The sequence below is a fragment of the Halichoeres trimaculatus genome, unplaced genomic scaffold (genome assembly GCF_033239565.1).
Source record: "Halichoeres trimaculatus isolate MK-OKI-2021-1 unplaced genomic scaffold, fHalTri1.1 fHalTri1_scaffold_8, whole genome shotgun sequence".
In the NCBI taxonomy this organism is placed as follows: Eukaryota; Metazoa; Chordata; class Actinopteri; order Labriformes; family Labridae; genus Halichoeres; species Halichoeres trimaculatus.
Genome location: NW_027437186.1, coordinates 28,500,638 through 28,526,166, shown reverse-complemented (window position 1 = coordinate 28,526,166; position 25,529 = coordinate 28,500,638). Strand labels below are relative to the sequence as shown.

General features: G+C 40.5%; 1 protein-coding gene across 1 annotated transcript in view; it reads left to right on the top strand.

The window, feature by feature from the left end:
- Positions 1-18,899, top strand: part of tasp1 (taspase, threonine aspartase, 1) — a 34,212-nt gene extending 15,313 nt beyond the window's left edge. Inside the window, exons 11-14 of the mRNA XM_074676462.1 lie at positions 2,786-2,896; positions 4,466-4,573; positions 6,747-6,820; positions 16,167-18,899. Of these exons, the coding sequence (XP_074532563.1) occupies positions 2,786-2,896; positions 4,466-4,573; positions 6,747-6,820; positions 16,167-16,259 (386 nt within the window). The 3' untranslated portion in view covers positions 16,260-18,899. The remainder of the gene's footprint in view (positions 1-2,785; positions 2,897-4,465; positions 4,574-6,746; positions 6,821-16,166) is intronic.
- Positions 18,900-25,529: the final 6,630 nt, after the last annotated feature.

Sequence of the window (25,529 nt, the reverse complement as noted above, 5' to 3'; positions counted from 1 at the left end):
TCCGACATGAGGAGCATGATCCTCACCCCTTATGTCAGCCCTGTTTTGTAACGTGAGTTCATGTGAGTCGTTGTTTTATATCCTCTGTCTGCGTGCCCAGCCTTTACTTTGCTAAATACTGTGTCTGTGTTTGTTGGCCTCTCATTTCTCCCCTGTTAAGTTGTTTCTTCAGTCTGGGCTTCTCACTGCAGTTTCCGTTAAAGTGTGTTTGTGTTGCCATGTTCAGTTCCCTACGACAGAACAGTTTACGGTAACACGTTACAAAAGGCAGAGTACCTGGCCAATCTGACATTCTGCTCTCGTTAAATAAGAACTTCCCATTGCTCCAGGCAGCTGGTCTCCACAGTTACAGACCTGCATTGAGTCTTGTTGTAGTTACCTGATGTTTTATTGGGCCCTCATTTGTGTTTACAGAAACAACAAGGTTATATTCTTCAGCCTTTATGAGTTTTCACAGGAGCTGATGCCAAACTTCTTTTGTTTTTTTCGGTTTGGTCTGTTAGCAGACTTTACACAGAGAAGATTGATAGCAAGCATGCACATGGCATTTATTATCCACCTTTCCTTTAGGAGGAAAGTATTTGTCTTTAATGTAGACAAGGGGTGTCCAAATGGATTGGATCTTGTGAAAATCACTAAGATCCAGCAGCTCTTACTGACATATTTATTAACTGTAAAACTAACATATGAATGCTCTATTTATCTTTTTCTTTACTTTATCCCTAAGTGTGGCCAGACATCCATGTGCCATCACGTGGCATCATATGGACTGATGAAATCAAACCTCACCTGTCCCTCAGGTGTCTCTTGATACCAAATGATAAGTGGTCAGTTTTCTGCAGTGTTACATGCTGCATAAACATCAGCAAACTCTGCTTCTGACCAAGGAAAATGTTCTCCATTAGAGGGCGATATGGGAAAAATATGTCAGGTGGTTTTTATGGCAGGATCAGGATCTGAATTTTATCAGGATTGTTTATATATTCAGATCAAGGAAGAAAGGAAGAAATGGAGGAAGGGAAAAAAGCAAGCAAAAATGAAAGGAGGAAGTAAGAAGGAAGGACAGGGAAGGAATGAAAAGAAGGGAGGAAAGGGAGAAAAAAGGAGGCAAATAAGGAAAAAGAGGTAAAAGGAAAAAAAGGAAGCAAGTGAAGGGGGAGGAAAGGGGGAAAGCAAAGAGAAAAAGAAAGGAAAGAAGGAAGAAAAGGGGGGGAAGGGATTGGAGAAGTGAAGAAATAATCAAAAAAGTAGGATAGGAAAGAAAGAGAAAAGAAGGGGAAAGGAAGAAAATAAAAGAGAAAGATAAGGAGAAAAGAAGGAAATAAAAAAGAAAGATAAGGAGAAAAGGAAAGAAAGGAAACAGGGAAGGAGAGGAAGGAAGAATTAAGAGAAAGCCAAAAGTTCAAAAAGGGAGGAAAGAAAGGGGTGATAGGAAAGGAAAGAAGGGAAAGAAAAAGGAAAGAAGGAAAATGTTAAGAAAGGAAAGGAAGGGAAAAAAACAAACACATTTTTAGCCCAAAATATTCCTCACACTGCATTCTAAGCAACTTTTCTGATCTATTTCATAACTTAAATCTGGTTCTAATGTTTTTTTTTCAATGCCCACATTTTCTCATCCTGATAAATCTGTTCATTTAAAGACATCAGCTGTGAGATTTGTTGAGCTTCTGCTGAATGTACAGAGCTTTAACTTTATACAAGTAACATATGTACAGTCTTACCAGACCTTGCTAGATAGACTTTGATTTAGTTTGTGACCTTGACAGAAAATGTAAACATACACATGATTCAGATCATGACATCCCTGTTTTAAACTGTTGCAAATTTTGCCAAAGTATTTGTTTCGGCTGCTCATGTTTTGGATGGTTTGGGGTTTTTGCTAGAATGAAAATATCTGTCTCATGAAGAGGGAAAGACTGATATTTGCTGCAAATTAAAGCAAATAAAATGTTTTTCTACAAAAATGAATTTCTTTGAGTACTAAACATTCTTTCAAATCCAGCAGTTTTTATGTGCAGCTCCAAAGTGTGGCATGGATCAAACATGGTTAGTTTTAAGTTTGGTACACCACCGTAGCCACTTATGTCAACCTGCAACTGTTAAATGTTTTCTCAGCTCCTTACTATTAGTCAGCGGTCTAATAAAAATAGTTTCTTCTTGTTTACTGTCCACATTCAAACAAACAGCTCTTTTGGTTTTGGATCAATCAGCCTCACAGGAGAATAATCCATACCTGCTATCAAGCAAACAAATAAGACATTCTCATAAAATCAGGTTTAAAAAAGTTGACATTTTGCCAGGATCTCCACAAAACCAGCGAGAGCTCAGAGTTTACAGAGGTGGGATTAATTCTGTGTGGTTTCTGCTTCAAATTCCAACTCCAGCTGTGAATCTGGGCAGAGAAAACGCAAACCCTCCTTCAGCAATTATTCTCAGTGTGCCCTTGAGCAAGGCAGCTGCACTTGGCAGCTCCAAGTTGATTTCACCTGAAAAAGTAAAGCTTGATGTTTTTGGAATTGCTGCGGTAACACTAAACTTTTATACGAGCTAAAAAAGTAAACTTATTTGTGATCTCTTCCACTGTTTTGCTTTATCGAATAAGGGGGATATAGATAAATTAATGTTCCTAGGGTCTGAATTTTACTGATATGCCTTCAATTTTGGACATGCAAGGATTTTATAACATGCTTCTTTCAAAAAATCACTTCCTTCCCTTTTCTGTTTAGTTCGAGGCATGCATTTTTGCAACAAACAGCTTCAGGTGTGTGTTTGTGTCTCCCCTCAGGCTGTGGAGAGCATCTGATTCGCACTATGCTGGCTCGGGAGTGCTCCTCTGCCATGCAGTCAGAGGATGCCCACCAAGCACTGCTGGAGGCTATGCAAAACAAGTTCATCAGTGAGTCATCCACTGTTTCCACTCATACACACACACACACACACACACACACACACACACACACAAGAGTTTGTCAGCCAAGAACGTGTTTGCAGGAAACACAATTATGCATGGACAGAATTAAACTGACAAACAGATGTTGCGTAAGGCTTTGGAATGAGCTAACAACTGGAAAAATAGAAAATGAGAGAATCAAATGAGACGGCTTTTGATTTATGGATCATTTCATTGTCTAAACAGAGCCTTCAAATGTTCCACACATCACAGCTGACAAACCGTTTTAGTGGCTTTGTTGAAAATTCATGTGAAGATGTCCTTTTTTTTCTTTTTTGTTGTATTCTCAGAAGTGGTCAGTCTCAGAAAGCCTTGTTAACTATGTTTGCTGCATCTGTGAATGACCGCTGGGATAGCTGAAAGAAGACAGAGCAGAGGAAGAATGAAATGTGGAAACATGTGGTGGTTTCTGCCTTGTTTTGGCCTCCTTTAGAAGTCCGTCCCAGCTTGGCTTTGTCATGGACATCTGCAGCACCGAGACGTTTGGACGGGCTGGATGAAGTTAATTCTTCTGTTGTTTCCTTTCAAGATGCACATTAAGTTAAACAAAGCTCCATAAATCCTGCCTTCACAGGAGGAATGATAGAAGTGTGTTTGAGATGTGGAAGCCTCTCTCTCGACTTCTGTGACATATTTTTCATGTCTTATAAATAGAAACCAAGCACGGCTCTTTTTGCATACATACACCTGCAAATCCTTTTATTGAATCTGTCCTTCATTTCAATGATAATAAGAAGACTAAACATAAAGTTTATGATTGAATTTCAGTCATGTTTACAACATACAAAGATATTACAGAGTGTTATGGAAAAATATGAGCCTCTGTAAAATGAAGACCGAATCCAAGAACTGTGTGTGAGATCTGTCCAAGCTACACTCAGAAAGTGTTTTATGGAGTGAAAGAAACATTACAACACTACAGCATGCAGACACAGCTCTATTTTCATCAATAGCACCAGTTTTTTTTCTGTTCTGAGACATTTCAAAACATGCTGTAACTGTTTACTGTCGGCCTCTTTCCCCCCTTTATTACACCGCTTTAATCAGCCAGTTCAACACCTCCCTTAATTATTCCTCTCAAGTGGAGTCAAAGATCTCAAAAGTCCTCACATTTTGTTTTTATGCTTTTTATTAGTGATCAAGCTTACAGGATTTGGGAGTTATGTGGTGGGATTATTGCTGTTAATTGAAATGCCATGTTACAGAGGTGTAAAGAGGCCTCTTATGAGCTGAAATCTGCCTGTGAAAATAGAGTGAAAGTTAATATCTGAAACATCACAGGTCAGAAAAATTGCTTTCAGTTGTTTATCTTGGTTAGAAAGACAAACATGTTTAATAAAAGGATGTTTTCCCTAGAGATGACTGTGATTTCACTAAAAGCTTGGTGGATTGTCCCATATTTCCTGTGTCTGTTCAGTGTGTGAGGGTGGAGAACTTAAAGTACACAAGAAGCTTAATTGATCCAGGAGAAAAGTGTTTACTCTCCGCTGAGTCTTGTTTTCTTTGTGTGTCCAGGCTCACCCTTTCTGGCCAGTGAAGATCGAGTTTTGGGAGGAGTCATCGTCCTGCGCTGCTGCAGATGTGCGGAAGCTCCGCCATCTCAAACTATTCAGGGTATACTAGGTAAGAGATCACACATTCTTAAACAGCACACAACCGCACAATAGGGGGGATAAAAATTAATCTGTATAGTTTTTTGTATTACAATGTCATTCTGACACCAAGGCACTTGCCAAGCAATTTTTTTCTAACCCATTGTCAGATTTTTTATACTCCTATTTTTCTTTTAAAATCTTAAAATGAGGTATTTTTCCAGACTTGTTAGGTAAATGTGGCTTATATTAAGTCTAACCAGACGATTTTACTATAAATAAGATACTTGGACGTAAGACACCTGCTCAGATTTCAGTTTTTGCAGCACAGTCTGAACAAGTTTGGCTGTGAACATAATGGAGAGAAGGAGCAGGGAGGAGCGCATGCCGAGCCAGCAGTCTTTCTCAATGCTGCGAAGACTTTTATGATCCATAGTTTCAGCGCAATATTTTTTTGTTCTCACCAGTTATTTGAAAGAGGGGATCACATTCATATATGTATGTAATGGCACAAAAATTGGCTGAAAAAAAAACATTGACGCCATGTAGACTCTTCATAGTAAAAACATTATTTATTTTCTTAAAAATAGCAGGTGTACCAGGAAAAATGCAAAAGGACGAAAAATGCAAAAGGACAAAAAATGCAATCATTATTTTACTTTGTTATTATTAAATATTAAAAAAAAACATAAAGTAACAACTGTGACAAATATGTCTCAGGTCTAATTACCTTAGTGATAATGCTGCTGCAGTCTGTCAGGGTTTTTTTAAGAAAGGAGTGTTATTTTAAAAATAAACTGATGAAAAAAATACAGCATCATATATATGAAATGGTTGGGAGGAACAGTCATTGATGATTAAATCAAAGTTTTTCATGTATTAGGTACAGGTATGTGTAACAGCAACTTTTTACCTCTTAAATTTGCAACTCATTACTTCATACTAAGATCCAAGTGATATTAAGTGTAATATCCCAATTGTGTTGGGATTGTAAGGGTTAAAACTCTGCAGATTTTTGATTTAAAAACCTACCCTTTATTTGTAGCGAGACTGTTTGAGTCGTCTCCCACATACAAAAAAAACTTACTGCATGTACTTAATCACATGCATACAGCACATTGACACCTTTACACTGTTTAGTCCACATTTTTATACTTTCATCTGTTTCTCATCTCTGTGCTCGTATGACAAACAGATCTTCACTCTTGATGTGAAGAGTGTAACCCCTTTGCTTCAATATTTAGAAAGCATCATCAGATAGATTAAGAGGAGGGGGGCAGGCAGTGTTTCTTTCTTTGGGGGTGGTCTGAGTTTGAACTTTCCTAATCAGGCTCTGGTTTCACACTCGTCCACTCAGATTCAAAAAGAGACCTCCCACTGTGGAATCAGGAGCTAGTCTTCAAACAAGTGGAGACCATCTGAACGCAGTCCCAATCTGGACCTGGAGTTTCCAAAAATGATTTTTCCTCATGCTAACCTTCCAACATATGATTTAACTATATATAAAACCTGTCATGAGTTTAGACCTAATGGTTTAGGACTTGGCTTCGGCGTTGCCTTTTCTCCTGTCGGTAAATTTAAACATCTTATACAGAGTCCTCAGCTCCAAAGAAAACAAAGCGGAGCAAATTTTCTTCTCATGATATGTAAAATTCAGATTAAACATGACAGCGTATGACTAGTGAATCACTATTTATATTATACATTATGCCCGCTTGAATAATATAAAATGCTCTGAAGTATCACTTACCCGTTGATGTATGGGCCGTGTTTGATGCCGTTTATGGACCGTAGCCCTGGAGCAGAGTGTGGACTACCTCAGATTACCGTGGACGGCGAAGGGCTCTGTGTTGATTTACGAGAATAAACACAACGTCAACCACATCCTCTTGAGGCTGTAATTGAGTTTCTACTCCAGCTCAGCTCTACCTTCCTCTGCAGTTATGTCACAACTCCGAGTCATATATTTTCACGATAATGTGCACGCTCAGAGAGTTTACCGCTGTTTGGCATGCTGAGTCACCTGCCAAACTTTTTTGCATACAGATGGAAACAGAGGAAGAGGAGAATTTTAGCCTACCCAGCTCTTTTACTGCACACTTACTCATTGCCATCCTCTTATATATATGATGCAGGCCTAGTTTTCTCTTCATTTAATGTCTTGTTAATTTTATAACCTTCTAACTGTTTTACCTTTTTTTCAGTGGAGTTCCTATGGAGTCACACCACAGAGAGCATGTGTGTCGGCTACATGTCTGCCCAAGATAGCAAAGCAAAGGTGAGTGCAGGATTTTGTTTAGCCAGAACCCAGCCAGTATCGTCACATTGAACCAGGTAGTGATAACACTGATGCTACCAATGCTAGCCCCTTAACTAGTGCAATAGAAGTTTGGAGTAAGATGTTGGAAAGAAGAGGGGCAGCAGAGCGAGGACACGTCTTCTCTATTCCTTAATTTTAAATATTTTTCTGCCTGATTTGGAGCAGGGAAACTCTGACTGACTAGAAACTTCTAAGTCACCTTGAGGCAAAGCTGAGTCAAACTCCTTCCATCGTCCATGTTTGCTTGATCAATTGCTGACAACTCAAAATGCATCCTGCAAATAAAATAAGAACCCAGTGCCTTTATAATTTTTCTGAAAAATATCTAACTACATCATAAAAGCTCCAGCTTGACTCTGTGATCCTGCTTTAAAGTCATCACTAAGAAGCCTTTTCTAAAAGCACAGATTGTGTGACTTGAACCAGTGAATGTAAGCAGTAGGACTCTCTGCTCTCCTGGCTGTAAATGGAGTCCCAGCTCAGATTGATTTGTTTGGCTAATGTATCTCTGTCGCTGTGTATAAAGAGAGGGCCCTGTTGTTCAAACCTGGTTCAGATTTCAAAGTGTTTACCCTCCTCCCTGCCCCTCAGCTGTCCTGCTTTTCGTCCCTCATTCGATGCCTTTCTCTGCTTCTCTGCCTCGTCCTGAAGTACCGTAAAGTTTGTAGAGTCCTGCACCACTGGGGATATCAGTATCTATCTGCATATTTCTGAGATGTGCTCTGTGTGTTGGGCTTTGAAATGGAATGTGAGGCTCCCATTTCACGCCTGCTCTTACATAAAGAGACGAAATTCAAGGAAACTTTCAATCACAAAATATTACCTTTTGTTCATAAGACTTTGTTGTGTAAAACTTCTTGCAGAGTTCATCTGCATTTTAGGTTACATGACATTATGGACTATGACTATTGAATAAAAGACTTCAGCTGAAGTGCTGCTGAAGTATTCCAGTCTGAGCAGCCAGCTAAACGTTTTGACTCCAGAAACATCCTTGGTCTGAAAAAAGCTTTAAAGTAAACACCTTAAAAATCAGATGTGGTGAACCAGTTGCCCACAATCACTTTGTTCATTTAGCCACGCAAAATCATCCTCATAAGCTCAGGGTGTGGAACCAGGAGTATCATCTGTCTGTTGTGGTTTCTGGATCTCTGGGGGAATGGTATCCACTTCCTCTCAGTGAACCGTTTGTACCAGAACACAGCTGCACCATCAAACCTCACACAGCTCTAGCAGACTGGGCTGCAAGTTGTGGGGCCAAGGCTACCAAACTCCCAGGAGCCTCTAGGGGTCTGCAACGTAGACCAAAAGGCCTTTTGATTACACAATGTCTCCTGGTAAAATTTGGCACTGAGGAGTAAGATCTGTCTGGATCTCAGCCACAGATTTTAGAGCTGCACTGTTTGGCAAAATTGTGCAATTGCAATTATAATGGATAATAATATTAATCTGCGAAACCATTTTGGGAACACTACAGCACTGTTCAATCAAATTTTAGGTTCTAATTATTTTTCTAAAAAATGCCTTCTTTTAGTTGTCTTGTTTGGTTGTCTTGTTTTTGATCCTGTTTTTGTAATACAAATTCTAAAGCCATGTTTCCACCAAGCAGACCGGTTCGGTTTCTCTTGTTACGGCGCGCATATTGTGGTGTTTCCACTGACTTATCCCGGGACAGATCCCTAAAAATCTAGACGAGCTGGCCTACTTATTTGGGACCCTTCCGTATGGGTGCCAGACTGAACCGATCCGCTCTTGAAAGGTGGAGCAACACACTGCAGACCATTGATTGGTCAAAAGAATCGTCACTTACCCCGACAGTGGCTACATTTCTCTGCACACAGACTTCTTTGAAACAAAGCTTGATTTCCCTTTGTAACAGAGGGCTACATACCAATCACAGAGAGGACGAAATGCTGCATGTCTTCCATCTGTTCTCATTGTTTACTGTGTCACGTTTTTCTTCTTTGTTGGATTTAATAGCGGGGTAAGCTGCTATGGCGTCGCACTATTGTTTAACAGCTGCGGCTTTCGGCATCCGGCTTACACGCCGCCCACCACGAGAGGGCACAGTTTGCTGTGGAAACGCAAACGGGATCAGGCTTAACTGTACCAAACCGTCCCAAACCGTACTGAACCGACCTGGACTGCTTGGTGGACACACGGCTTAAGTAATATTGCAAAAGCATCGCTTCTAGATATATACCCGTATGTAATCTACACTTTAAAATGAGATTATCAGCGCCATTGTAAGTTATTTCAAAATACTTCTTCTTATCCTACCGATCGGGTCGACCAAGTCTAAGTCTCCATGGCAACACCACGCTGGCTGACGAAGTTTAGTAGTAAGAAGATAGATCTGTGTTTTCCTATGCTGAAAACAATTTCTTAAATTGATTTTGTAGTGATGGTGGACACAGGAGCACAACTGTAAGACAGAAAAGGACAGAAGAGCAGAAGAAAGCTCAATGCAAGAGTAATAGAACACGAGCTAAAGGCTAAAACACGGGTGAAGCTGTTTGTGATAATCTTCATTCCAATCCACATGCCGTTATTGTACTACTGTGGTCTGTTCAAACTTGAGAGTCTATCAATAAAATGAAGAGTGAGGTTACGTTAGCTCTGCTTGGTAGGTGACTGGCAGGATGTTACCAGGATTCACTACAGTTACACATTACACACACGTCTCACAGCATCAGGCTGTCAGTCGTGGTAAATTTAACTGGCAACTAAACTACAGTACAAACTTACAACAGTGTTAGCTTGCTTGTTTCAAAAAACAAGCTATGTAACTGTACTGATAAATACCTTACCTCATGGCATTGTATTCTGTAAAAAGTTGTCTTGAACAAAGAAATTTGTTCCAATTCTATCTTCATTCATTCCCAGAACAAAACCATGCCTTGTTAAAAGTCACATCTTCCGACAGTGTGCATGAGACTCTGGGCCAAGGGGGGGGCGCTGCATTTCAATTAAAACAGATCCTCCTCACAGCACTTGAAAGATGGAAACATAGTGTAACTGGGCTGAAGTCATGAGGCTTTGTTTAAATGATAGATGGTGCACAGTCACTGCATGGGGCTTGTTTCACATCACTGTTTAGGTTCAAAGATGCAAAGGTGGAAGGCAGCGTAGAACACAAGGCTTAAATAGATTATAAAATCTTGCTGCTTTCATGTGATTTCAAGCCTGTAGGTGATCATTTCACTATCATAAAGCCTCTGGGAGCGATGGCCAAAGTTTTGAGGCTTCCTTGTGCCAGCTGGTGCTGATAAAGGACTTTTTCTCACAGGCTGGTACAATAAACTTGAAACAGAACACGTCTGCAACCAAATCTAGTCCAACACCATCACGTTCTGCATTTTTCTGCTGAATCTTTGACAAGAGATCAGTGGTCTGAACTCAGAGCTCACCATCAACCCAATGACCTTGACAGACGAGGACTTGAAAGAAGATGCTATACCAAAAACTCCCAAACTGAATCCAACATCAACTCTGTCACCCCTCCCAAAGACCCACATTACTAAGACACAAAACTGGGTTGTTCCGCCTGGGTAGAAGTAAACAGAAGAGGAGAGGTTTGCAGTGCAGAGAGATGAATATAACTTCAGTCCTTCTGAAAAGTGTTAAGTCTTTGTTGACTTGAACACTTGCACCATTGCACAGGGAGCGGCACAGATGTGAGTTGATGCTGGGTAACTTAGCTGCATTTGAAGTTCTTCCACCCAGGACTTCTTGGCCTCGTCAAATATTTCCTGACAGATGCTTGATAAGAACCAGAGATCCTGTTACACCATAATAAGCTGTCAGACTGTTTTACTCTGATTTAAGCTCAGACAAATTCTGAGTTTGAGTGCACTTAGTTTCTGAGATGTGAACCCGAGCTATCCACAGCCTCAGCTGCTATTCGACAGGCATTCCTCCCATTCCTCTCAGCATCCCACTGGGCCTTTCTAAGCAGCCAGTCAGAGTCCGTCTTCCCCTGCTTCTCTGTGATAAGAACATGAAAGGGCTGATACAGTAGCAGGAGTATTTAGGACAGAGGTCAGGCAGAATTTATTCTGCAGCGAGTCCACTCCTCTCCACTTTTGCAGCGTTTTAACCCTCACATTTGTATGTGTATATTTCTTTTGACAAATGACATTTTATAGACTCCAGAGAACAGTGAATCATGCAATAGTTCAGCGAAAAAATGTGTTGGATGTCAGGCCAGTTTTACAGACAGTGCTGGCAGCTCCTCCTGCGTTTTGTCTCACTTTTCAATCCGATGTTGTTTTTGGTAGAGGTTGAATCTGTATCGTAATTCTTTTGACACCAGGCTGTAAAATGGCTGTAAAGCGTCCATTCTGCAGAGGAAAAGAGAGACAACATCTGGTTTTATTCAAATGCTCACCTGTGTTTGCTCTGGACGGGACATCAGAACATGGAGCCATGTTTTACAGAGCCACAAAAAGCGGCATTGACAGGCCGGTGGCGGCGCTTCTGAAACAGTTGAGCTATTGTTTTATTGTTGGTCATGATTGGACAGATGAAAGAGAAGTGTAGGATCCGCAGCCCTCCTCCTGGACATCATTACCACTATAAAGCTGTGCCACTCGCATTGTCTACGAGAGAGCAGGGAGAATCAAACGGCATGCGATCCAGGCTCCTGTTTATCGTCTGCTTTGTATGTGACATGACAAATGTCTTTTGTTATGGTGCATTTTGTTTTTATCATTCATCTCGCACGGAGGAAAAAAAACAGCATGTGATTGTTTTTTCCATTTTTCTATTTTAAAGGAGAAGAATGTGAAAACCACAACAGACAAACGGGCCGAGTCAGAGGGCTAAGTTTATCCTTTGGCCTGCTCTGTGGTGTTAATGTGAGGCTTCTCCAGCTCCTAAACACATTCATATCACCAAAGAATGTTGTTTTTCTCCCTCAGATACAATGGAACTGTGTTTTTCACATTATGTTTTGACTCAGGCGAGGTCCTGTCATGTGGCTGCTTCAATCACTGGGTATCAAGATGACAACAGGCTCGCTGTGGGTTTACGTGTCTTGGTTTTTATTTTTTTGTGTATCTACTCCAGATGAAAATATGGATTCAACAGCAAGAGCTGTTACTGCAAGTGTACTTTAGCATAAGTTAAAACAAGGAAAAAGATAAACTCTAGGTTTAAAGAAGGAGCTTTCAGTAGTTATTAAAGAGTCAAGAGTTATTAAAGTGACTGTGTGACTAATTTGGCTTTATCTTTTAACCTTTTTTACTCACTTTGCACCAAGTAGAACATTTTCCTGTTCATTTTTTTAAGAATAGCACATATGTCTCTAGGATGTGAAGAAGAGAAAACTGGAAATAGTCAAACTAAAGCTAAAACAGACAGCAATAAAGAATTTAGCTTTTAATTCAATGGATGGAGATGATTTCACAAATTAAAGGGCTTAAAATTGCCTAAAATGCTTTCCCCCTCATGTTACTTCAATATCATTCTTTAGACACAAAATAAGATATGGCTGTTTTATGTCACTGGGGGAAACGGTGGAACCCGGTTCATTGCCAAGTAGAATTACTTTTATAGGGCATCACAGTGGTGTTTGTGCAATAAACAGTAAACACAGTAGGGATGCACCGATCCAACTTTTCTGGCTCCAATACCGATACATATAACCGGGCTTTTGGCATTGACTGATACCTATAACAATCCAATACCATTGTTTAATGATAACCTGCATTCCCTACTGTGGGATAAGACCAGTAATGTTTTATGTAAACACCAAAAAATGAGTATATGGAATTACTGAAGTTCACATTTATTTAAACTATAACATTTTAAATGTTAAACAGCAATTTGGTAAAAACCATGCTTCAGAATGTGCAGAAATTAATATTCAGTTGTAAATTTTTTACCCCATAGACTGGTAATTCAGCAAAAAACAAAGAAAGTGCATCAGAGGTAACATTCCAAATCAAGTATCCAAGAGCGCCAGTAAAAAAGAAAAGTGGATCAGCATCATGGATCGGCCCCTTCCCACTGATACTGATCCAGCTTTGAGGGGCACCGATCCACCGATACCTAATACCTGGATCAGTATCGATGCATCCCTAGAACACAGTGGTAAAAATAAAAACTTAAAGGCTATCAAATGTACTTAAGTCAAGGAACTTAAAATGCAAAATAAAAAGAATTCAGAGTTTTTTTATTCAGGTCAAAAATGAACATGTTCACCAAGTATGGGGTATGTGAATAGAAGAGAATAGAACAGAACTTTATTTGTCATTGCAACAAGTACAATGAAATTGCAAAGTACAACAAAATTGCAAAGTACAACAACATTGCAAATCCCAAAATCAAAATCCCAACAGGCCTCCAATATAATTTGTGAGATCAGTCTGTTTTCACCATGTGTGCATGTCACTCCACGATAAATGGTTGGATTGCTTTGCAAAATAATGCAAGACAGGGTCACAATAATTTCTGACAGATGTAAAAGTAAAAATTGCAATTTTTCACTTTTTTTTAAACCAGACCATGTGAAAAATTTAAATAAGGATGATTATGTCAACAGACTGTAACAGGAGTCCCTACAAAACAATAAGTCTTTGTGACTGGAGTGGCAGTGATAACTCTTTGGAGGGTTACTTTAATCCATGCAGAAGCTAATCTAATCCTTCAGATGACTGTCCGCTACGAGGACAAACACAGTAAGCCTTCAAACTAAGCAATTTGGTATTTTCTCCTAATCTAAAGCTTAAGGTCTGAAGATGAATCACCATAATATTTCAATATTTCTCTTTCCGTGAATCGTAAAAGTCAACATAATAAAAAAAGAATCAAAAACTTTAAATTCAGATGAGTAAACCAGTGTTTACACGAACGTCTCCAGCATCATTTGTGTGATGCTAACCAGACCTGAAGTCCCAGAAGTGTCAGGATGGGTGTTGTGTGACTTCAGAGCCTGAAGCTCTCCTCATCCTCACCACTCTGTCTTATGAAGTAGTAAACGGCACGCAATGCTTTTCACGCTGTGGTGCTGTAATTAGCCTTGTTTACTTTCGTGGGCCTTTTACTCTTCCTGCTTACTCACTCATGTCGTGTGTTGGGTCAGACTGGAGAGGAATTAAAGGCTGAACATATGAGAACGCAGGGTGAGGGTGAGGGCACAATGTCAGACATCCTTCTTTAAAAATATATGAAGTCATACAGCTAATCGAGTCCAGTGGTGTTTTTCCAGCTGTGTGGGGAGAATCGGATATCCCGTAGCCTTCTCTTTCTAACTCACTGCCATCAAAAGGAAAACATTTAGGCGATTACGGTCACTCAGCCCCGGACCTTCACTCAGATTAAACAGGCTCTTATTTTTCAGAAGATGAAGGGGAGAAGAACCCAACGAGGGGTCCTGGAGGCATAATGGCCCCTGAGAGTGTTTCCATGTGTGTGTTGCCACGTCTGGCTGTTGTCCCGTTGTAGTGACAGATGCCCTTGGGGTGCCAGAGGCCGTGGCTCAAAAAGAGGTCCAGTTGGGATGAAGGCTCCAGCAAGTGGAGGAGTGATGTCAGGCCAATTCAGAGGCCTGGTCAATAAGGGGAGGGAGTCTTCCCCTGAGGGTGAGGCTGGAGCTACCCTCAGAAAGAGAAAGAGGAAGGAGGATGACAGCCATTATTGGCACAGGGAGAGTCGGTCACCTTTGATCCCTCAGTTGAAGTATCACTCCCGTCTTCACAGCTGTGTTTGCCCCATCCCTCCTACTCCTCCTCTCTCCTCTTCATCTCCGCTTCTGCTCAGACACAAAACACTAGCACTCTGTTCTCTTCAGCCACTCACTCTGTGTCTCTCTGCAAATACTCTCCTGGCATTTCTGGACTTCAGCGGTACATACCCATGATGCAACAGCAGTATTCCTGTATGACTCCTTCAACACTGGTTTGCTGCTTACCTTCAATCATAACATATTTTAGCCTATAGTGAAGCTGTTTTACCAAGTTATTTTTTTTTACAAAATCTAAATAACACTTTGGAGAACAGGTCAAACACTTTTTCTGTCATTTTTTCTATCGGTAGTTTGTTTCTTTTGCAAATCTTAACGACTCATAGAATTAAAGTTAGCAAACTAAGATACATTTGTGCATTTTTAACACCTTAACAAGCAGCCACCAACATCAAAAACAAGAATGACAATTAGTATTTTGTAACTTTTAATGCCTGCAACTACAGCAAGAGGGTAGATGATAGGCCAGAATATTGACAGCATGCTGCAAAAATTTATATTTTTTCATAGACTGTATAATAACTTCACATAGTCTCCTAGTCTAGGGTCTTGAAGCCCATCATCCAACAGGGGCCATGCTGAACTGAGCCTAACTTTGGATGAAGTGGGTCTTTGGCCTCTTTGCAGACAGTTACAGCCTTAAACTATTTCTAAAAGGAAATTTTTGGAACCAGTCAGTAAAAAATCAGCTCTTTTAGTTTGGTTTGTTTGTGTTTTTTTATTTTTTCCGAAGCCAGGTCTAAGTGAGATCCCCAAAACTGCAGTTCTTAGCGTTCCTGTATGGGCTTCATATTCTTAGCCTGAAAGTTGCTGCTTGCTTTTTTATTGCCAGTGATACATTTGACTTTAAAAAGATAGCAATGGGATATTTCCTAAAATAAAACATGATTTATGCTGGTACAGTAAAAAATCAGCAACGGGCCACCACAGGGGGCGCCAAAGTCAACACAGATAGAGAATTCCTTATAGGAGCTTTAAGCTTTTGATTATATGTCTGTATTTATGCCCCTGCATTTGAATTTGTATCGCTAGTGTGGGCCTAAAAACAAATTTACGTAAGAAACTGTGAAGGTTTGTCTATAAATTCACCTTGACCAAGCAGTTACTTTGAAACTTTTAATCTTTGACAGTTTAATGTTTATTTTGACTATCAGAAGACAAGTACTGTCTTCAGAACAGTCCTGGTCTTGTCTTTGAGTTTCTGATCTCGACCTCTGGCCTTGAGAAATTAAACCGATGTTTAAGTGCTAAAACTTGCAGATCCTTGAGTGTCAGCCACTGGTGTCCAAACCCTCGTCTGTTAATGTGTTCTTGACCTGTGATGTGAAATCCAGAAATTTGCAGAATCCAAAAGAATCAACACCGTTTCCTTTCACCTTTCGTCTTGTGGTCCTGCTCGGACTCAAATTTCTTTCCATGGATTAAATCCTCATTGTGTGTGTGTGTGTGTGTGTGTGTGTGTGTGTGTGTGTGTGTGTGTGTGTGTGTGTGTGTGTGTGTGCGTGTGCGTGTGCGTGTGCGTGTGCGCGTGCGTGTGTGTGTGTTCTCTGTTTTCTGCAGACTCACATTTCCAGATTACCACCTGGGACGGTTCCTGGACAGTGTCTGGCCATCGAGGGAGGTGTGTGTCGACTGATGAGCGTGGTGGAGTGAGCAGCGTTCTTCCTCCTTTCTGGGCTTCTTCAGCAATATTCCAGTACAAACACCTTTTCTTCCAGCCGCCCACAGAAAAACACACGCACACACACACGCACACACACACACACACACACACACACACACACACACACACACACACACACACACACACACACACACACACACACACACACACACACACACACACACTCAGCTCTCACCTCCACAGTACCTTTTTGATGCCAGAAGTAATAAGCTTTAGCTGTTTTAACAGGTGTCCAGGAAGGAGGCAGGGGTGTTATCTTCTACTTAGTGCACTTACAGGACTTCCCTTCGCCACAGTCTGCCTCCAGCATGCACTCAATGCCAGTTTACCCCCCAATCTTTCCAGTGTCACCTGGATTAGACTTGATGCACCATTGCCTTGATGCACCATTTTCTCTTTGTTACTCTTATCCCACTCAAAGTTACTTCCTTCTTTTTGTACATAAGCTATGATTTAGGGAAACAGGGTGGATGTTGGACTTGTTTTTATTATTATTTCTGAACAGATGTGACTTTTAAGTGTTTAAGGGACAGGTAAGGACTTTTTTCATTCATTAAAAACTCCAGATTTTAAGGGACAGTTTGTTTTTGAAGAGGGGTGAAGGGATGAAGTAGCTATGTGTGCATATTACAGGAGATTGCAGCCAGCAGTGTCATATTTGGAAGAGCTGGCCTGACTATCAGCTCGGAAAGCAAAGCTGGTGTTAAAAGTTTCTTATAAAGTAGTTCACTCACAGCCTCAAACTAAGGGTGTGTTACAGATTGCTGAAGTGAGCTGCTCTGAAAAATAACATCAACACTGGGACCAAGTCCACTCAAAGGCGGATATTCTTCCTAAGTTTATAAAATTTATCCTGCCTTGAAGACAATGCAGAAAAGTTTTTGTTGGCTTTTCTTTTTTGTATCTGCTAATTTTGCTCATGAATCATGATAAGAGTCTAAATAAGTAAATACTGTATCTCAAATCAGTCTCCAACCCATTGAGTTTTGACTGCATGCTCTTGTCATTCAAGTCACACCACAGTATCAGGTCCTTCTGAGTCAGTCACTCTGCATTTTTAGGTGGTTTGCATGACTTCCTGTCCCTCTGGATCTGCTCTGTGTAAATTGATGAATCTTGTCAAATCGACTTTCATTGAAACCTATCAGATCAGGTTCCCTAACAGAGCTGAGCCAGATGTGGTTTGGCTGTTTGGCTTGGCATCCTTTTCACCTGAGGAGCCGACATCAGCAACCACTGTCTGCCTGTCACCACTGCCAAACATATCAGAGCACCTTCTTACATTTATCCTAAGTGTTAACCATGTACTCCTTTTTCTTTACCACCTTCCAGTGTGACTTCACTTGCTCAATTGTACATGCTAGGAAACCATAATTTATCAGCATTTTGATGCTTTCTTTCTCTTAAACTCTCAGTTTTGTTTATTTGTTTGTCTTTACCAAATAGAAAACCTCCAAAATTAAGTTGCTCTTGTTGCTGCTGCCAGTTTGATTTCATCACAACTCTTGTGCAGGAAGTCAGCAGCAAACTTACAACAGTATCTCATTTTCTTTCCAATGTCGTACAGAAAGCAGAAGTAGGTCTCTAAAAAGGTTGTTGTTTACGTACACAATAACAAGGGAAACTTCACAAATGTATCAAAAACAGCAGAGATTCACAGAGACTGATTTGATTTACTGCGGAAAAAATAAAGTTCCTAACTGAGCTGTAATCAAATTTAAGCAAAATAAATGTTAAAAGGCAAAAAACTGGACATTTAAAGTAAGATTGACTTCATAATTTTGGACCGTTTAGGGACTGAAAACTGTTTTGTTTCAGACCCCATCCCCAGAGGAGCACAGCTTAGCTTCTGGATCTGTAGTCTAGTCAGCTCCTCCTGTCTGCCATCCACTGTAAGTGAAACTCTCTTTTAATAAGCTCCTCTTATAACCTCAATAAATGTGAACTGTCCCTTTAAAAAGATGTCAGATGCACCTTGTGGAATCCTACTCCAGATAACCGTGATGAATGAAGCATTTCAAGCTGAAGATATTTAAAGATTCACCTCCATATCCTTGTAAACATGTTGTTATTAACCTCGCAGCAAACTGTTTTATGTAGCATAACACGCATTTAGATCATATTGACCTTATTCCAGATGCAGAATGCTTTGCTTCGATTGTTTTAAAATGTGAATACATAGATACTGCATGTACTCGCTGTAACCACCCCTCTCTGTCCTCTCAGAGAGCTATGCACTTCCACACTGATGCTGATACATCATAGTGCTCAGGTAGCAGCATTCGATCCCACCACCAAACATGACTGTTAGTCCTCATGAATAAAACACAATCTATATTTCTATAGTCACACTGACAGAGACATGTATTTTCTAGCTGAAAGGAAAGCTGAACCTTATGCATTGAGCCCATGAAATGGTGCAGAGAGCTAAAATTAAATCTTCTGTTGAGAGAATAAGTTACTACGAAGAATTCCAGTCTCAACAAACCATATCAGAGCTAGTTTATTCTTTACTTGAAGATGCAACTAATATAAAAAGTTATAAGCTATGGGAATGGTTAAGTGTGCACAGCTCTCTTTAGTGCTCAAAAAGTGAATAAAATCTATGTTGCTACATTTCCGCGTCCATCTTTTCTTCAATGTGTACTTTTTCTGTGTACGTTTCTATAAGCAGAGCAGTCAGTGTAAACTCTCACAGGCAGTGTAAATATCAGCATGTGACTGTGGACGGCTATAAATGTATAGTCTGGGAAGAAATTACATGCTAGCCGGGAACTGGAGTGGAAAAAGAATTCTGCAGAAAGGCTGGTGAGCACACTGAAACTTCTCATGATGACTTTTAAAAATGCGTTGCTGTGCTTCCTTTTCTCCTCCCACACTGAGCTTTCCTAAAACTTATTTTTTTTGCCTTTTTACTCTCAGAAAGGGATTGCAAGACCATATCTCAGATTCTCTGGAGAGTCTCAAAAAAAGTCTCACAAGGCCAGGAAAACTTTTTCTCCCTTTTTCTCTCCCAGGAGTCTTCAGGAATATATTCATGAAGAATCAGATCAACAGCCTCAAAGTAAGACAATTTGAAAGATGTGTGATTTCATACAGGGTTTCAAAGTTGATATGTTTTTTCCAACATTTCAGGTATGAGAAGGGCGTACCTCAAGGGTCTATACTGGGTCCTGATGAGTTCAAGCGTTTATCCGTAACTTATAAGACCCAACAACCCAGCTTCCATACTGATCTGGCTATGTAAGATGCTTGAGGAGAAGAGATGAGCAGATATAGAGACAACCTGTCTGTCCCTCTCTGCATAAACAGCACAATCTGATCTGTTTGTCCTGTTTGAACAATCTGATGAGATATGATCCATGTCTCCACATGCTTTCATAACAGGAACAGGAGATGTGATGCACACATGAACAAAGTCCAGTCTGAACAAAACTGTACAAGAAAAACAGCCTTCACAGAAGAGGTCAAAATGATTAGCCCCTTTATTAAATTTTAAGTTTTTACAAAAATTTCTAAATGGAGTGAGAAACATCAAGAAACTCAAGGAGAGCCACACAGTACAGGACAAGTCTGGCAGAGGCAGGAAACAAAACATTTCAAACTGGAGATTGAGAGATGTGTCCCTCCGAGAAAGGTACCAAACTACACAAGTTCATGACTTACCCGGGTCAGGAACTGTCAAAGTGTCAAAGAAGACTGTCCCTGGAGCCCTGATGCCACAGAAATAAATCGCAGCATAGAAATCCACTTCTACAGAAGACGGAGACACCTTCAAACCGAAGGCTGCTAAGGACTGTCTGGAGATGGATTCTGTTGACTGGAGGCAGCCATAGTGTTCTTTTGTTGGATGACACCAAATGACGACACCAAACTAGAGCTCTCTGGAGATCCAGAGAGATGCTGCTTATGTTTGGAGAAAGAAGGGCAAGGTTGAAGGTTGAATCATAAAGAAAGAAGGATACGTGAAGATTTGGAAGAAAACCTCAAACAGTCAGCAGCAAAACTGGGTTTGGGTCACGCTGCTTTGTCTTTCAACTTGTCAACAGGCCAAAGCATACATGGCCCCTGGCGAAGAACTAGCTCCAAAAAACAAAGTGACCCTTAATGACTGGCCTGCACAAAGCCCTGATTTGAATCCCATTGAAAACCTGTAAGAGGGGCTGAACTGAAGACCAGGGTCTATCAAATCTGGAGGAATCTTGAAAGATTTGTCAAAGAAGATTGGGCTGGGACATCTCAGAGACCTGTTTTGAACTGCAACAAGCGACTGCATGCTGTGATTCAGCAAAAAGGACACATACAACAGCTGACTGTTCCTAAAGCTCATGGTAAGATTTCTGCTTGCACAAAATAGGATGTTGACAGTGATGGAGGATGTGAATACCTGGTATCTAAGAGAGATATTGTTCCTCTAAACTTCAGATTTGAAGATTTTGCACAACTCTGGTTCTCTTCTCTGTTTTCTTTCCTCTGACAAGTAAATTAGTTAGGATTTGAATCTGTTAGTCTTGGTATGATGGTTTGTTAACAAATTCTTTGTGCTACCTTATCCTGATATGAGAGTTTGATGCTTTAGAAAAGAGATTTTGTATCTCTTTGGAAATCTAACAGGTAAAATAAGACAGAAATAGTTTGAGGTGAGGTGGTATTTATACCGCTTTTATCGGCCTCTGGGGTAAGAGTTTGTCCAGCTGCTGCCCCTGGATCAAAGCCAGTGTTGTGTGATTGAGGAATGTGCAATAGAGATGTTTGAGAAGATAAATATATTCATCGTTTGAAGAGGGAGATGCCTCCCTGTCAGTGCATCGTGCCTGGACGAGAGATCGGGGCTCATATTTATGAAGTCAGGCCTGTCAGGTGTAAGATGTCTCAGTCGTTTGACATCAAAACGGGTAAAATCTATCTGACAGGGCTGCAGTGGGTCAGTGGAGGAGGTGGTGTGTGTGTGTTTGTTTTGGTTCCACACACCCTTGACCTCTGCTGAGGGTCTCTCTCATGAAAGGAGAAGTATGCTACCTTGCCCCTCACCCACACTCACAGCTCTCTCCATTAGCCTGATCATGTGTTATTATCACACACTCTCTTTTCATCAGAGCTTATCTGTGTTGCTGGGAGACCCTCAGCCCTATTCAGCACAGACCCTTCCCCTTCAAACATCATCCCTCTCTGTCCTGGATCCCCTCAGCTTTGAAAAAGGATCCCGGGTCTTTAAAAAGTGGACGGGGTCCTGAGCCATTCAAGGTGTATCCAATGCCTTGCGCTCAGCAAGGCTCTTAAATGCAAAACAGACGGTGCAGCAAATAAAGATCAAAGGCAGCAGCCTCGCCCGCCCGGCCGCCCGGCCTGCTGTCCTCACATGCCAGGCGCTGCTGTCACAGTGAATCACGGCCGTGTAGCTTCCGTGCTCAAGTCCACCCCCTCCTTCACCACCTAAGGGCCACCAGCCCCCTCTACGTGGTCACAGCCCCTTCATGCCAGTGTCTCACATCTACACACACACACACACACAAACACACGCACACACACGGGCTAAAAGCAGACAGGGTGTCGCTCTGCCTCTGTCAGAATGAACCCTGAGGAAGAAGAGGAGCCAGACATCTCTCACTGTCACACACACCACAGTTTCTGCTGTTTACTACAATAAACAGGAGAAAAGCTATTTCTAAACTCTTCAAATATGATTCAGAAAGTATGTGTGCATGTAAAATCAAAGTTGCATGTCCCTTTTTCCCTGCAATGACCTGCTAAATTTCTGCAAAGTCTGCCTTAATACAAGTCTTGCAGTGAGGGACTTTTGGCTTTTTCTATGATTAAATTGACATTTACTTTTTTACTCAACTTGTTTTTTAAAGACAAAAACAAGGTCTGAAATACTTGTAACAAGTTAAAAAAATATCCTACTGGGGTAAGAAAAAAAATTATTGTATTAAGTGATGCTTCTAATTTAAGAAACTTGACAAGCAAGTTTTTCTTGTATTGTATATATATTCTTTTTTCTTGAAATAAGACATGTTTCTCGACTTGCTAGTTGAATGTGGCTCATATCAAGTATAACAAGACATTTTTTATTGAAATAAGACAAAAGAACTTGGTTAGATTTCAGTTTTGCAGTGTGAAGTCATTTAGGTCCATTATGGTTCAGTTATAGGGCTTTAGGGTGGATTTAAGGATTGAGTACCTTTTACAAACATCACATTCACTTCTGGAGATGTTGTCTCTCGGAGGTTTGTTTGTTTGTCAAGGCAGATCTCTTCAATTTACACATTATGTACTAATGAATTCTGCAGAGCTTCTGTGCCACTTCTTGCCACTGCACTGCAAAAAAATGAAATCTTATCAAGTGTTGTTGTCCTATTTTCAGTAAAAAATGTCTTTTTAGACTTGAAATGAGCCATATTCACCCGACCAGTCCGGAAAAATGTCTTATTGCAAGTTATTCAAAGACAAAAATGAGGTCTAAACTGCCTGTACCAAGTCAGCAAATCTGTCAGGGGGGTTGAGAGAAATGTGCTTGTATTAAAACATTATTCTAATCTTGACAAGCACATTTCTCCATCAGACTGGCAGATTTGTTTTACTTGTTACAGGCCATTCAGACCTCATTTTTGTCTTAAAAGAACTTGAGATAAGACATTTTTCTGGACTGGTCCGGTGAAAGGGGACGTAAGGAACGTAACCTGGCTGCAGATACCTGATCAGTTTAAACTCAGTGAAAAGTGTCTGAATCAAAAACATCTTTGCCTCAGGAATGAAGTAGTATTTCTTTCCACTGTGCTGGCCTTAACTCCCAAATATTTGTGTGTAAACTCATGAATAAGTCCATGTTTCACTGCATGTGTGCTTCTCTATTGTCAGGCCTCAGATGGCGTGTCTGCAGATCTCTGCAGTATCTGAGCCATGTGCTGGCAGCAGGGGTTAAGTAAGTCACCCTGCCTTCTCAGATGCTCCACAGCTACTTGACCTGTTTATTCAGCTGTACACCCAGGCACGTTATGTTAGCCCCTCGCCCCCACCAGCCACTCCTCCAGCGCCTTGCTCTGCCAAAGATCCAGGTCCATGTGTGACACCCGGGTGAAGTTCAAAATGAGGGTTTGAGGGACTAGATAAGAGAGCTCTCAGCTGGGGTCAGCTTTCCAGATTAAAAGGCTGAAGGAAAAGTCTTTTAATTAGGTTTGCCTTGCCGTTACTGTGCTGCGGTTTGTGGCCCAGACACTTCCTGCATTGTGCAACACCACCCATAAAGAGGCAGAGCGACGGAGAGAGTGAAAGAAAGTAAGAGAGGAGTCCTGCCACATCTGCACCACAAAACAAAGAGATCTCCCACTGAAACAATGAGGAAAGTCACCAAAGACAAATACTGAAGCTAAGCTAAGCTGAAATCGAATGCATCCTTTACTTGCTGCTCACATATCTGAACTTTACACCATTTCTTGCAGCTGGAGGTTGCTGCTTGGTCTATTTGTGTCCAAACAAACCAGACCAAGGAGGAAAACTTCTCTAAATGAGGTGTGTTTAACTGTTTTTTCAACTTTTATCAGAAGTACAGAAGAAGCACTATTACCTTGGTTGGAGTGTTATCACCGTAACTCTGTCACTGTTAGTTCAATCAGAAAAAAACAGCATTGGAAATCGTTATGGCCTATTACAGTAATCACTAGCATGTGACATAGCACAGCAAAGCAAAACAACAAAAATATCATGAAAATGCTAAACAGCTATAATACTTTGAGTATTTGCCCAATCCAAAAAAGTTTCAACACTAACTGAGAGCTGAGGAGCTTTGCTTTCCATCAGTTAGTGTTTGGTCCCACTAAACTTCTAAAATATCCATTTTCCTTTTGTTTTCTTCTTTTGTTCTGTGCTTTGGCCCAGGAAAAAGGGCCAAAGCACTCAGACAAGGGGCATTTTTAGACTATTTTACAGCCAAACAAAAACAAAAACAAAATTGCCCTGATCATTGTGAGACTCAGTAGGTAAAGGGTTAAGAAAAATTCATGTTTTTTTTTCAAAGTTTGCCATCATCAGCTCTCAATTTGTCACCTCATAGAGCAGTGGTTCTAAAAGCCTTTGCACACCCAAGGTGGCGCAAATAAATGGCATGAAAATGCGAAAAAAAAAAAAATGGAGGCATCATATTCAATCTCTGCAGCTATTGCTCTCTAAATAACTTCTTTGTAGTTTTTATGTCTTTCGCTTGTCGCAAGTGAAACTTTGGAAAAATCAATCTCAGTCTGAAAAATAAAAGCCCCAATTTCGCTCAGCAGAATTTTCAAACAGCAAATGCAACTAAGCTTGCATTGAAAACATAAGATTTGAAAAAAATAAATAATAAATGTGCAAAATATTTGTGCGAAAAATACAAGTCTCGTGTGCAAAGGGTGGAAAAAATATCAAAAAACTGTTTTTAGATAGCCTACATAAATACATATTTCATCCACTATTAAAGGTACATAAATAAAATTAAAGTTAAGTTTATTATTAAACCATCCAAAACATAATTTTTTTTATATTGTTGGCCCCTGAGGTGACTAAACCAGGATAATGACAGTATCAGTGGAGGCAGATTTATTTAGGAGACAAAGAATTATGTGCACATAGGTAGACTAGTTTTTTTCTGATCAGCTAAGTTAAGTATGTTTTATTTCTGTTTTTGTCTGTTTGTGACTGGCTTATTACTGTATTACCACAGCAGGGGGGTCACCAGTGTCCAGCACAGCTGTTTTGGGGGTCTTAAAGTCTGGGAAGCCCGTTCCTCGAAGTCTCAAAGTGATCTTGAGGCTGTTCAACAAATCACTGATGTAGTTTCTCTTTAAAAGGAGGAAAAAAAACTCCAGAGAACAGCTGAGCTTTCTCTCCAGTTACTACAACAAGAATCTCTCCAAGTTTCCACCACTTTTATTTCTTCATCTTCATTCTTTCTCTTTGTTTTCTTTCTCCCACAGCTTGCCCTCATGTGTGGAGATGTGCTGAGAAATCCCAGAAGCACTCTCTGCTGTCAAACTGGGTCTAAACTATCACCTTCCTCCTCATAACAAAAATAGAGGCATAACACCAACAACTCATATCTGGGTGATGCTTAAAGAGCCCTTTCCAAACCTTGACAATAAACCACTAATATGGTGCTTTGAACGACGCCAGAGGTGAGGTCTGGAAATAGAAACACAAAAGTGATGCTGTGCAGCCAATGCATCAGTTTTTTACTCTCTGTTCACTTTTGTTTCTTTGCCTGAGCAGAA